General features: G+C 38.0%; 1 protein-coding gene across 1 annotated transcript in view; it reads right to left on the reverse strand.

Moving 5' to 3' along the window:
* CEP85L (centrosomal protein 85 like) overlaps positions 1-13,879 on the reverse strand; it is a 154,925-nt gene that overhangs the window by 6,172 nt on the left and 134,874 nt on the right. Inside the window, exons 11-12 of the mRNA XM_066247926.1 lie at positions 5,896-6,003; positions 2,691-2,922 (exon numbers count right to left, since the gene is read on the reverse strand). Coding sequence (XP_066104023.1) covers positions 2,691-2,922; positions 5,896-6,003 — 340 coding nt within the window. The remainder of the gene's footprint in view (positions 1-2,690; positions 2,923-5,895; positions 6,004-13,879) is intronic.

Raw genomic sequence — 13,879 nt, forward strand, 5'->3', positions numbered from 1 at the left:
TTCTCTATCTCTCTCTTCCCCACCCACAGCCAAGGCTCCATTGGAGCAAAATTAGCCCAGGCACTGAGGATGGCTCCATGGCCTCCACCTCAGGTGCTAGAATGGCTCCTGTTGCAACAGAATAACAGCCCAGATGGGCAGAGCATCACATGGGTGGATTCTGGTTGGGTGCATGCAAGAGTTTGTCTCACTGCCTCCCCACTTCTCACTTCAGAAAAATACAAAATAAATAAATAAATAAATAAATAAATAAATAAATAAAAGGATAGCACACCAGAGAGGAGAGTGCCAAGAAATAAGGCTAAAGGGATAGATGTGAGCCACCTATCCTCACTTTTGGTGAGTGTAACGTGATAGAAAGTCAGCTTCAGTTTCAGAGAGATGGACGAGGGGAGAGGGAAATGGATGACAGAGACCAGTCCAGAGGAAAGCATGAATTAAGGCAATAATGCAATGAAGATGTAACAGTAGGAATAAATGCTAGAAGCAGGATGGCACTATAGAAATGATAGAGCCCAGTCATCCTCAACTTTCATAGGGTCAGAAATAGAGTATAGAGCACATGATAAAGAGGATAAAATCTGGGTTGGGGTGCTATGTGAATGGTGGTGCTACTCACAGAGTGGAAGAGTAGGTTTGCAGAGGGAAGAAAAGTTGGCTCTGTTTTGGACATACAGAGTCTGGGACGCCTATGAAATAATTGGTTCTAATAAGTAGGTCAATATAATCAGGAGCCTAGAAGGGATATTCTAGGCAGACTGAGAAAAATGTCTGTATGGGTCAAAAGTACAGGGATAAAAGAACACAACAACAGGACATGGATAAGATTACTAAGAAAATATATCAAAAGAGAAACAAAAAACCAACAACAAAAGGTTTCTGGGGCACACCAATATTGAAGTGGCCGAGAATATCACAAAAGTCTGAGACTGAGCCATCATAAAGGCAGTAGCAGAACATAGAAAATGATGTCATGGAAAGCATGGTAGCAGAGAGGTTAAGGAGGATGGGTTAACAGTGCCAACAAATAATCTATAGAGTAATGAGATAAGGATTCAAAAGAATCGATTGGTTTTTGACCATTTAGCTGGCTGAACTATAAGGTAAGAATTCTGGGGTTAAATTTTAAAGACTGGAGTGGGTATTCATTGGGAGGTGAATGTGGCAAGGGTCTTAAATCTCCCTTTTATTTATATTAAGGTAACTCTCATTACTAAAGAAGTTCACAAATATTATATATAGGAGTGTGCAAATGCAGGTTACAAAATAATTGAAAGAGAAACTACCTCTGAAATGTTGGAGAAAGTGAGTCTTTTGAGAGTTAACTTTTGCTTGTTCCAAGAGATCCTTGCTAAACCATCCATATTCACCTGGCAAACTTCTTTGAGATTTAAGCCAACACCAGCTACTCCATGGAGCCTGCATAGCCCTTACCAGATAGATATAACTGTTTTCCCTTCTGCTCCCAGTGTCCCTGTCCACATCTCAATTATAGTATTTATCATAATGTCCTAATAATTTGGTTAATGTGTGAGCAAGGGATGTATTCAAAGTGTTTGCATTATCAGTACCTCAGTCAGTGCCCGGACTCTGGAAAGCATTTAATGAACATGTACTGAGAGAACACACTTAACCTTCAAAGTGTCTTTTACAAACCCATACTCATATACATGAACACATATCTATGTGCAGACATCTCTGTCCACAACTACATTTTCATTTAACAAGCAATATGCTTTCAGATCAGACTATTACGCATTTGGCTTGACAGAATAACTATTATAATGCAAGATGGCAGAATATTTTTGATAAAACTGGAAAAAAAATAACTAGTCCCCTGTCTAGGTACATAGTTACTAAACTATATTATTAGGTAATTATCTGTCTAGTACATAGTTACTATATTATTAGGTAATTATTTAATACATGTTGGTGCATAGCTCTTGTCATCTTACTCTATTTATATCTCCTAACCTAACTGAAGTCCAATTCTTCTGTATTAAAGAGACCACATGCCAATATTATAATTCAGACACACAGCAGAGATGAGTGTTGCTGCAACAGGAGCACGAAAGGGAAGTGATACTAGGATATTCCTGGGACAGCTCTCACTACTAGGAGTGCAGGAAGGTGGAACTCAGGCAAAATGCGTGGATGTCACAATGAGAGGGATAAAGCCAGAAGTGGGCACGACCAGAGAGCAATAGATCTGTAGACCATAAAAACTGCCACAGAACAAACACTACATAGGAAAGCAAGTGAGTAATTTTTCTCTGATATTTTACCATTGGACAGATGGCTGAGATACTAATTTAACAATTACCACATGAAAGCAAACAGAATGATTATTTTGAGAAGAGAAATCAGGAAATCAGACCCATGACCACTCCCATCACACAGTAACAGGTTCAGCCCTGCTCATGCACACAGGCAGGTTCACAGGCGTTCTGACCAGTGCCATTCCATATCAGCCACGAGCCAGCTTATTTCTGTAACTAGAATGAGGTAAGTTCTAGCAATGAAGTAATAACAAGTAGTCACACATCTAAGATCAAATCAGAGATTTATAAATCTGCGTAGAAAAGGAGATTAAAAACAAATAGGGAAAATGCAATCAGAAGTTCCTAATTCATGAAGACAAGTTTCTAACTATTAAGCAACAGCATAGGGACCAGTCATCAACCACTTACATCTGATTCCCAGTAATAATGAGAGATTAGGCTCCTTGCCCTGAGCACGCTGATTAAGAATACTACACAATGCTTTCAAGTCAAACAAACAATAGGACATTTCCTTGAACAGCTGATCAATCACATTCAAATCAAACAGTGGTCTTCTGGAAAGAACCGTTTGCTGCCTGGATTGGTCTGCTTCCTGGCCTTGATCCAGTAACGAGCATGTCTCTTCTGTTTGTCTTTGGTTCTGCAATGAACAAAGAAAACAAAAATCTGGTGGTTGGAACAGAAGAGTTAACATTTTCCCCCAAATCCACAAACAAAATAGTGGAATATAAATGTACATTTAACTATATACAGAGTAGTGAAAAAAAAAATTTAATCGTGTAAATAGTTCCCCTGTATTATTTCATGCCCTAGAGAAGAAACATAAATCCACAGTCTCAGTTTCTAGGAGTCTCTCATGTTCTCATACAATGAGCATCTTCATTTTCTACATATATCTTTTAAAATTTTATTTATAGATTTTAGAGAGAGGAAAGAGAGTAAAGGGGTGGGTTGGGGGAGAGAGCAGGAAGCATCAACTCCTAGTTGCTTCTCATATGTTCCTTGACATGGCAAGCCCAGGGATTTGAACCCGCAACCTCAGCATTCCAAGTTGACACCTCACCCACTGCACAACCACAGGTCAGGCTCTACATATTTTTCTATAAAAAGAGTTATCCTAAAAACAAACCAAAAAAACCTGTCCCTGGCCAGTTGGCTCAGTGGATAGAGCACTGGCCCTGTGTGTGGATGTATGTCCCAGGTTTGATCCCCAGTCAAGGCACACAAGAGAAGCAACCATCTGCTTCCCTCCTCCCTCTCCCCCTTTGCTCGTGTGGTCCAAGTGCTGGCCTCAGGCACTGAGGATAGCTCCGTGGATTTGAGCACTGGCCCCAGACGGGGGTTGCTGGGTGGATCTCTGTCAGAGTTCATGTGGGAGTCTGTGTCACTATCTCCTTTGGTCTCACTTATAGAAAAAACAAAACAACAAAAAAACTACAAAGAAACTTTACACTGCATCCTGTAGTTTTTATTATTAACAGCAATAATGATTTAGTTACTTTGAATACATATTTTATAAAGAAAAAAGTACGTAATGGTATTATATTAACAGGAATAAAAATTTTCAGTGTAAGAGAAAAATACAACCAAAAAGATCATGGAAGGAAAAAAGTGCCCTGGACAATTGTAGGCTGTTCAATTTAATTAGCTTTTCAACTGGGACGGTATTTCAGAATAACCAAATAGGCTGTGTTGATGAAGAAAAGATGGTTTTTAAACAGATGAGTGCCAGCTATTAAATATAAAAAGAATGATATAATTAGAAAAAAAATACCATTCTTTTAATCATCTAATTATTCAGACAATGGTCACTGGTGTGTACTAAAACCATCAAGGCAAAGGGTGCTGGCAAACTACATGTTCTCACCGTTGCCTAAGTATCACCCCACAGATTAGCTGCTGTTTGCAGAGGCTCTAACATTACAGTGGAAAAACATCAGTCTGTCATCACCTTAACCAATGAGATGAGCACTGATGTCACTTACGGTGGAGTTACAAAACATATATAATTTAATGCTGTGAATAACACCAGGTATTCAAGCCAAAAAATGTTTGACCTGATTCTAATGACATCTTTAGCTCTAACTTCTAGCTTACAAGAAAATAGAGGGGACAGAGAACAAGGCACAAGGCAAATGAGGAAGCATGCAGACAAATCAAGAAGCCTGACAATCTATAAGCCTACAAAAGCCTAAAATCCTATTTTTTTGTTTTTATTGAGAGAAAGAGATATAGAGAGGGGAAAGGAGAGAGATGAGAAGCTCAACTCATAGTTGCGGCACTATAGTTGTTCATTGATTGCTTCCCATATGTGCCTTGATCAGGGAGCTCAAGCAAAGCCAGTGACCCCTTGCTCAAGCCAGTGACCTTGGGCTTCAAGCCCATGACCTTTTGGATCAAACTAGTAACCATAAGATGATTAATGTTTTTCTACATTAATGATCCCACACTCAAGCCGGCGACCCTGTGCTCAAACCAGAGATCTCAGGGTTTTGAACCTGGGACCTCAGCATCCCAGGTCAATGCTGTATCCACTGTGCAACCACTAGTCAGGCAGACAATAGGCCCAACTTTGTCAACAGGTCACTAATATGAGAGAAGGGAACTTTAGGTTTACAAGACAAAATGTAACTCATAGCCTTTATTGAATGCCGGTTTCAAGTCACCATAAAAAACATTTGTAAAGAAGTTAAAATTCTCGTCAGCCCAGCATGTGGATGTCCCGGTTCAGTTTCCAATCAGGTCACACAGGAGAAGCGATCATATGCTTCTCCACCCACTCCCTTCTCTCTCTTTTTCTCTACGCCTCCCACAGCCATGGCTTGATTGATTCAGGCACACTGGCCTCAGGCACTGAGGATAGCTCTATGGAGCCTAAGCCACAAGCACTAAAAATAGCTCTGTTGCAAGCATGACCCCAGAGGGGCAGAGCATCGATAGGCCCCAGATGGGGGTTGCCAGGTGGATCCTGGTCAGAATGCATGCAGGAGTCTATCTCTCTATCCCCCCCCCATCACTTGGAAAAGAAAAAAAAAAAAGTAGAAAATTTTTAATATAGACTGGGTATTATCAAATATCAAGAAATATTATTCTTAATTGGGTGTGACAATGAGAATATGGCTCTATAGGAAAATGTCCCTAATTTTTGGAGATACATTCTGAAGTATTTAAGTGGCAAATGTCATGATGAAAATTAAAAAACTAAAATATGTATTCTTTGTGTAACATGCCCTTAAATACAGCCAAGTGTTTCATAACTAAATGAAGAAAGTGTAATCTGTTCCAATGACAGTGTCAACACTGCACATTCCTAATGGACTGTCTAGGGTAATTTTGTTTACATTCTATTTATGCTATTTGATGGTGTTGAGGCCTAAACTCTAACATTTTTCTTTGCTATAGTCTGTGAAATTGTATCCTAAAACATAAAAAAATAAGTATGTCTTTTTATTATAATTGTAGTAAGAAACCTAATATATTTATTTAACTGGCACACCAAAATCAAGTTTTCCATTTAAAAATGTTTTTTGAATATGTACAAAATACGTATTTGCTTTAACTTAAAGAGGTACTGAATCATCCTTTCAAAGTAATATGAATTTCTTCTACTTGCCTCAAGCAATGTTTTTGTCAATCTCTGTAGGTTTCTTTCTTTCTTTTCTAGCTCTTCTATCATCTTCTGAGTGGTCAGTTTTTCTTCAGAAAGTTTTCCTTGCAAAGACTAGAAAAAAGAAAATTGGAAGGCAAAGCATGTTAACACTGAAAGCAAATTACAGACCGGTAGGTAACAAGGAATCCTGGTTCTGAATACTTCAGATCTACTGTCTCCCCCCCAGTCCACTTGGGAGATGTCGCATTCATGTTTCAGTTAGCCCCATTAATCTCGAGTAGATGACTGTAACAGGGAAAAAAATACCATCTTTTTCGCAAAATTTTTTAAACTGGGTAAAACAAGTTAAATGTAAACTTGCTGTTTAATGCTGTATTACAAACATTCTTACTTTGTTAACTGAACTTTATCTATGTATTGGAAGTATATTAGCCAATTTATACTTTCTACATTTTTTTCTTATGATTAATAAGCTATAAAAAATAAGATCATAAGACCATCTCCTATTTCCTATCATTTGAAACACAGTTAACCACCCTTCTCAGTGGCTAACATTCCAAATGAATATGACGTTGAATTCAGGGCAAAGGCCTATTATTATGGGGCTTTGATAAACTAATTTCTTTCTTAACTCTATTATAAAATTACAAATTATCCAGATACAAGCAGCATAGAGGATATTTTAGGAGTACTTGGGTCATTTCAGTTTATATATCTGATGTTCAGCTCCACATCAAAGAAAAATTTGCCTTAATCCCTATAGTTACCAGTGGAGTCTAGGTGTTTCTATCAACATTCTTTTGTTAAACTACGAGATCAGTACACATATGAACAGAGAAAAGACTTCATCTTTTTCTTCAAGATTATATGTAGTCTCAACTCTGAAAATACTTCAGAATGTGACCCTTGTGAAACTTCGCTAGGAGGAAAAAAAGACCAAAGAAAATAACCATAGTAAATATGTAAGTTACATAGAATTATACATTAGAATTTGACTAGCACTCTGGAGAACAAATAGAACATGGTATGGGGGGGGGTGAAATCTCAACTGGGGTAGAGTAAGGGATCATGGAAAAGATGACATTTAAGCAATGGCTTGAAAGAGGTGAAAGATTATGTCCAATAGATATCCAGAGAGTGTTTCAGTCAGTGCAAAGGTTCTGAGGCAGATAGGACCTTCTATGTTTGAGAAAAAGCTAGGGACTTAGTATAGCAGAAAATGGTAAAAAATAAAGTCAGAGAAGGAAGATGATACAGGAAACTTATGTAAGGCCATGTAGAAACTTTGATTTTTACTCTGGAGAAAATGAGGAACTATTGAAGGGTTCTGTGAAAACATATAATGTGATCTAATCTTTGTTTATAATTCATTCAGGTTGACAGCAGACTTCAGGCAAACAAGGTGGAATCAGGAAGAAATAATCCAGATAAAGGATGAAGACAGCCTGCACCAGGGGGGCAATAGTAAATGCTGGGAGAAGGGGCTAAACGTTAGGTGTATTTTGAAGGTCATAGGATTTGCTCATAAATGTGAGAAAGGAGAAAAGTCAAAGATAAATCTAAGGTTGCCGGACTAAGCACATGAAGGGCATATCTGCCATTAATATAGATGAAACATATGAAAGGTAAAGGAAGTTTATTAATTTTTGGTTAGAGAGGGATAAGAAATTCAGTTTGGGACGTTTTATTTCTGATATGTTAAATAGTAATGCCAAGGAGGCAACTGGGCATACAAGTTGTAAGGTCAGGGGAGAATTTTGAGCTGGAGATAAAAATTAGGAAGTAATGAGCACACATATTATATTTAAAACCTTAAGCCTGAGTAAGATCACAAAGTACAGACAGAGAATTCAAGAAACAGGCCCCTTTTTTGAAATAATACCATATTTTAAAAAACAATCGATGTATCTTTAAAATAAACCTTAACATAAATAACACAAATAAAATTAACTTATCCCAGGTTAAAAATGTAAAAAAAAATTATTTCTATTTAATAAGGTATTTTTTCTAATTGTTATATATTTATACCAGTCTACTAACTTGACAGTATCTTTATTATAATAGGATTTATGCTACCGGCCTTAAATTTATCATCTAAATAACTACAATAACAACAAAAACTTAAAAAAGCAAGTTCCTCTGAGATTTTTTTGATTTAAATTTCTAAACATTTTAATTATCTAGAAACAAAATATGTCAGTCACTCAAAGACAAGGCAGTAGAATTCATCCAATCAGACTAGCAAAAAGAAAAAGAATGAAAAAGAGTAAAGAGAGCTCATGGACAGACAATATTTGAGCTCAAGCAAGCAGACCAATATTTGCATTATCGGGATCCTAAAAGGAGAAAAGAGGTGGGGCATAAAACTCATTTGAGGAAATAATGGCCTAAAACTACCCTAACCTGGGGAAGGAAACAGATATCCAGATCCAAGAGAGTTCTAAATAAGAGGAACCCAAAGAAACCCACACCCAGTCACATTATAATTAAACTGCCAAAAGTGAAAGACAAAGAGAGAGAATCCTAAAAGCAGCAAGAGAAAACAACTTGTTATATATATACTACCATAAGACTACCAGTAGATTTTTTAGCAGAAACTTTTTGCAGGCCAGGATAGTGTGGCATGATATATTCAAAACACTGGGGAAAAAATACCCGCTAACCAAGAATACTCTACCCAGCAAAGCTGTCCTTCACGATTAAAGTTTTCCATACAAGCAAAAGCAGAAGAAATACATCACCACTAAAATGATCTTACAAGATATGTTAAAGAGACTTCTTTAAGATGAAATGAAAGGATGCTCATTAATAACAGAAAAACATGGAAGTATATTTCACTAGTAGAATTAAATATATAATAAAATTCAGACTAATCTTATGTCAAGGTAGTGGAAAGCAATGAAAACTAAAGACAAAAGTAGTAGAAATAACTAACTACAATATTTTATTAATGGATTTACAGTAAAAAAAATAAATTGTGCCCTGGCCGGTTGGCTCAGCGGTAGAGCGTCGGCCTAGCATGCAGAGGACCCAGGTTCGATTCCCGGCCAGGGCACACAGGAGAAGCGCCCATTTGCTTCTCCACCCCTCCGCTGCGCTTTCCTCTCTGTCTCTCTCTTCCCCTCCCGCAGCCAAGGCTCCATTGGAGCAAACATGGCCCGGGCGCTGGGGATGGCTCTGTGGCCTCTGCCCCAGGCGCTAGAGTGGCTCTGGTCGCAACATGGCGACGCCCAGGATGGGCAGAGCACCGCCCCCTGGTGGGCAGAGCGTCGCCCCATGGTGGGCGTGCCGGGTGGATCCCGGTCGGGCGCATGCGGGAGTCTGTCTGACTGTCTCTCCCTGTTTCCAGCTTATCAAAATAAAGAAAATAAATAAATAAATAAATAAATTGTGGAATCAAAAATAAAAAAAGTGGGGGCACTTCATTAAATTAAAAAGCTTCAGCAAAGCAAAAGAAAACAAAGTGAAAAGGCAACCTAACAAATGGGAGAAAATATTTGCAATCATGTATCTAATAAGGGGATAATATCTAAAATATGAAGAACTCATACAACAATAGCAAAAATACCAAACAGTATGATAAAAAATGGGCAGAGGTTCTGAATAACTATTCAAAGAAATGTTTCTTTTTCAAAGAAAACATGCAGATGGACAATGGGTACAAGCAAAGGTGCTCAACATCATTAATCATCAGGGAAATGCAAATCAAAACTACAATAAGATTATCACCTCACATCTGTTAGGGTGCTATTATCAAAAAGATAAGAGATAACAAGTGTTAATAAGAATGTGGAAAAAAGGAAACCCTGGTTTCACTGTTAGAAAAGAGGCAAAATGGTGTAGGCACTATGGAAAAATAGAATCATGGTTCCTCAAAAAAATTAAAATAGAACCATCAGATGATCCAGCTACTCTACTTTTGAATATTTACCCAAAGGAAACAAAAACACTACCCCCAAATGATCTATGCACCCATGTTCACTGCAGCAGTATTTACAATAGCCAAGACATGGAAACAACCTAAGTTTCCATTGACGGATGAACAAATAAAGAAAATATGGTGTATATATATACAATGGAATATTACTCACCCATAAAAAGAAAATCTAACCATTTGCAAGAACATTGATAGACCTTGAAAGCATTATGCTAAGTAAAATACCTAATAGTATTATACATATCAGAAAACAGAATGATAGTTGTCAGAAACAAGAGGTTGGGGTGGTTTAATCAGTGAAGGGGTAAAGAGGTATAAACTTCCAGTTATAAAATAAGTCCTGGAGATGTAATCTACAATACAGTGACTATAATTAATAATACTGGATTGTATATTTGAAAATTGCTAATAGGCGATCTTAAAAGTTCTCATTATAAGGTACAACAACGGTGATGGTTATAAATTAGCCTTATTGTGGTAAACAATTCACAATATATAAAAATATAAAATCATTGTTGTACTCCTAAAACTAATGTCATATGTCAGTTGTATATCAATAATAAACAAATGTCATATGTCAGTTGTATATCAATAATAAACAAACAAACAAAACAAATAAATAAAGTTCACAGTGGGAAAAAAAAGAGGAAGAAAGTAAAGTTAATGGAAACAGCATAAGATTTTGGAGTCATAAGATTCTGGGTCCACAGCTAATGCTGTGCCATGATGGGTAAAATATTCATGCTTTCTACACTCCAAAGTCATCACAATTTCTAATCTTGTAATGTACTGTGAAAATTATGCAGTGTATATGCCAACAATACCTTAGGTGTCTGCCTATTCACAAATCCCAGGAGTCATAAGTAGTCATATTTGCACAAGCTCAAATTCCTTTCTTAACTATCATCTTGCTCCCAGATATAACTTTAAAAACAATCCATTTGAGAATTCTCTTTTCCATCAAGACCGCATGAGGCGCTCATGTGAAAACTATAAAAAAAACATGTAAAATTTCTGGAAATGATCCTAAGGGCATACAGCAAATGAAGAACCATATATTCAAGAAATCTATTAAAACTCAGTAAGAATAGTATAAGTCTAAGTTATTTATTTATTCATTTTTCTTTTCCAAGTGAGAAGAGAGGAGATAGAAAGACAGACTCCCACATGTGCCCCAACCAGGATCCACCTGGCAGCCCCTATCTTGGGGCTGATGCTCTGCCCATCTTGGGCCATCCACAGAGCCATCCTCAGAACCTGGGACCAATGTACTGGAAATAAGCCATGGCTGCGGAAGAAGAGAGGGAGAGAGAAGGAGGAAGGGAAGGGGGAGGTGGAGGGTTGGAGAAGCAGATGGGCGCTTCTCCTGTGTGCCCTGACCAAGAATCAAACCTGGGACATCCACACACTGGGCTAATGCTCTACCACTGAGCCAACCAGCCAGGGCCTAGTCTAAGATATTTTAAACAAGATCTACTCCATCCCCATTCTCTCATAGCTCAGCGAGATGAAAATTCCACTCCAGACTAAACCAATAACACAGGGCTCCCTTTCTCCTTAGCTCCCAGTTGAAGAGCTGTCTTCCCAGGAGAGACAGGACAACAGCATTTCTTATCCTGCCCTCAGCTAAGTTCCAGGCAAGTACAGCCAAAGGTGGGACTCTCTTCGTCTGCCCAAGCTCCCTCATGTGATGGAAGCTTTATATTACTTAGGTGCAGAACCACTGAGAATACTGGGTCCCTGTCTGCCCTTGCTTTGGTGTCTGGGGCAGGGTTTCCCACTGGGAGAGACAAGCCCAAACTCAGAGCTGCTGCCTACTCTCCCTCCACTGAGCACTCATCTCCTAGAGACTCACTCACAGAGGAGCTTTACATCGTCCACAACTTCTGACCTGGCACAGAGACTGTGCCTGGAGAAAGCTCTGAATGTCCCCTAAAACAACTGAATTCATTTGCAAGAGAATGGAAGTGCAAGCCTAAGGCAGTTCAAAACCAGTAGAGGCCCTGGTGAAAGGCAGTTAGAAGGATACTGTTAGATTCATCAGAGGTATATAAGCTCAGTTGTAGGCTGGCTAGATTCTCAGAGAGAAACAGTGAAAGAGAGCTCAGAAGAACACTCTGGGAACAGACTAAATCTCAAACATTAACCTAAGGAATGATTCTTTCCAAGAAGCCAGAAAGGATCAGTCCGTGAAGCAGTCAGTGTATGCCACAGGGCACTGCTGAAACGGCAGAGTGATCGGCTGGCATTAATGGAGCTTAACAGTGTCGTGAGGGAAAGAGACTCAAAAGACCACATTATATTTATGTAAAATGTCTAGAAATGGCAATTCTAGAAAGCTGTAAAGTAGATTAATAATTGCTTATGGCTGGGGAGGGGATAGGTTTTAACGGAGTAAAAGCTGAAGTGTAAGGGGTTTTCTTTGGGGGGGGGGTGAAAAAATGTTCTAATACTGACTGTGGTCTTGGTTCCACATAGCAACACAATGACCAGGTTAAAAATTACTGAAATTTACTCTTCAAATGAGTGAGCTGAAGGTTATGTGAAATATATTTCAATAAAGCTGTTATTAACAAGTCAGCACAATATGAAGAAAACCACACCACCCCCCGCCTGGTTCCTTTTCCTCTAGTTCCTGATCTGTTCTCAGGCTTGTAAGGAAGAGCTACCAAACTAGTTTAAATATGTCAAGATCACACCCAGGCATCTCAGAACCATACTTTTTATTTTTAAACTTAAACTTAGTCTTCCTTGTCAATTCCCACTTTGGGTCCAATGAACACACTACAATGCAGGTTGTTAAAATACCTCCTACAGAGGGAAAGGGGATGTGGGGATGGGATCAGAGCAGGGAAAGAGAGTGGTGAAATTATATACATACAACATAGCGTTACAGAGAGCAGGAAAGAGATCCTGGAGGGAAGGGGGAGGGCACTGAGGGGAGAGAGGCAATGGGGATGTTGACGGGAACACGAGGGTGAGGGGGATGTATTCTGTGGTACACTTGAATCTATATAAACACAATAAATTAAAAAAACAACAACAAAAAAAACCTCCTACAAGCTCAGGGAGGCTCAGGGCTGCCACCAGGCTGAGAGAAAGAACAGCCTGGGGAACTTGTTAATAATACATATTTCAAGCTTCCCCCAGAGAGACTGACTCATTAAGTTCCAATGGGACCCAGAAATGTATATTTTAAAAACATCCCAAGTAATCTAAATATTCATACATGTTTAGTGGTTCACTCATAACTTATCAAGGACATTCTTTCATTATTCAATCAATCTCTCTTCTTACGACTCTAACTCAGACACAAAGAATCGATATTTTAAAAGTTAAATCCTCATTTTACAGATTTTTTCTAATATTTTAAGTAAGAACTACAATGTACATACAACAGGCATATGTGTACATTAAGCATTGTACTCTTCGTAAGTACAAACACTGGAGATAGCCTAGTTTTTACAAAGCTACTTTTCTTTTGAGAAAAGACCTTATTTGGGCTGCCAGGTTTTTCAAAAATTAGTATTTTTGATAAGAATATTTTTAGCTTTTTATGCATTATAAAGCGATTTCATGTAGGTAAAACTTTAAAAATTAAAAAACTTTAGAGAAAATGAACCATGTCAAAACACATCACAAAATTAAGATAATATAAAATAGATTAAACATCACACAAATGGAAAACACTATTATCAATCAATATCTATTTAGGTTAAAGAAAAGTTACATTCTACCTATTCTATATTAATTATATTGACTTATGATCAATCCATTTTCCCACCATTTTTATTGAAGAAACCTGCTAGATGAAGGCTGTAAGAGAGGTTTACTAAAACCTGGAATAAAATCTGAGTTTGTGTAAACATGTTAAGTATTATAAACAGGACAGACTGTCAGTTTTGAGATTGGTGTTTCTGACCATGCCTTTCAGAGTGAACAGTGTGAATGACCTTTAAAAGCATCATTCTGTCTTCTGTGATATTATGATCACTCATTGATAGCTGTCAATTCAGAAAGGTCATTTTCAATGCATAAGTTTTGTCAATG

Source organism: Saccopteryx bilineata, chromosome 12, assembly GCF_036850765.1.
Source record: "Saccopteryx bilineata isolate mSacBil1 chromosome 12, mSacBil1_pri_phased_curated, whole genome shotgun sequence".
NCBI lineage: Eukaryota > Metazoa > Chordata > Mammalia > Chiroptera > Emballonuridae > Saccopteryx > Saccopteryx bilineata.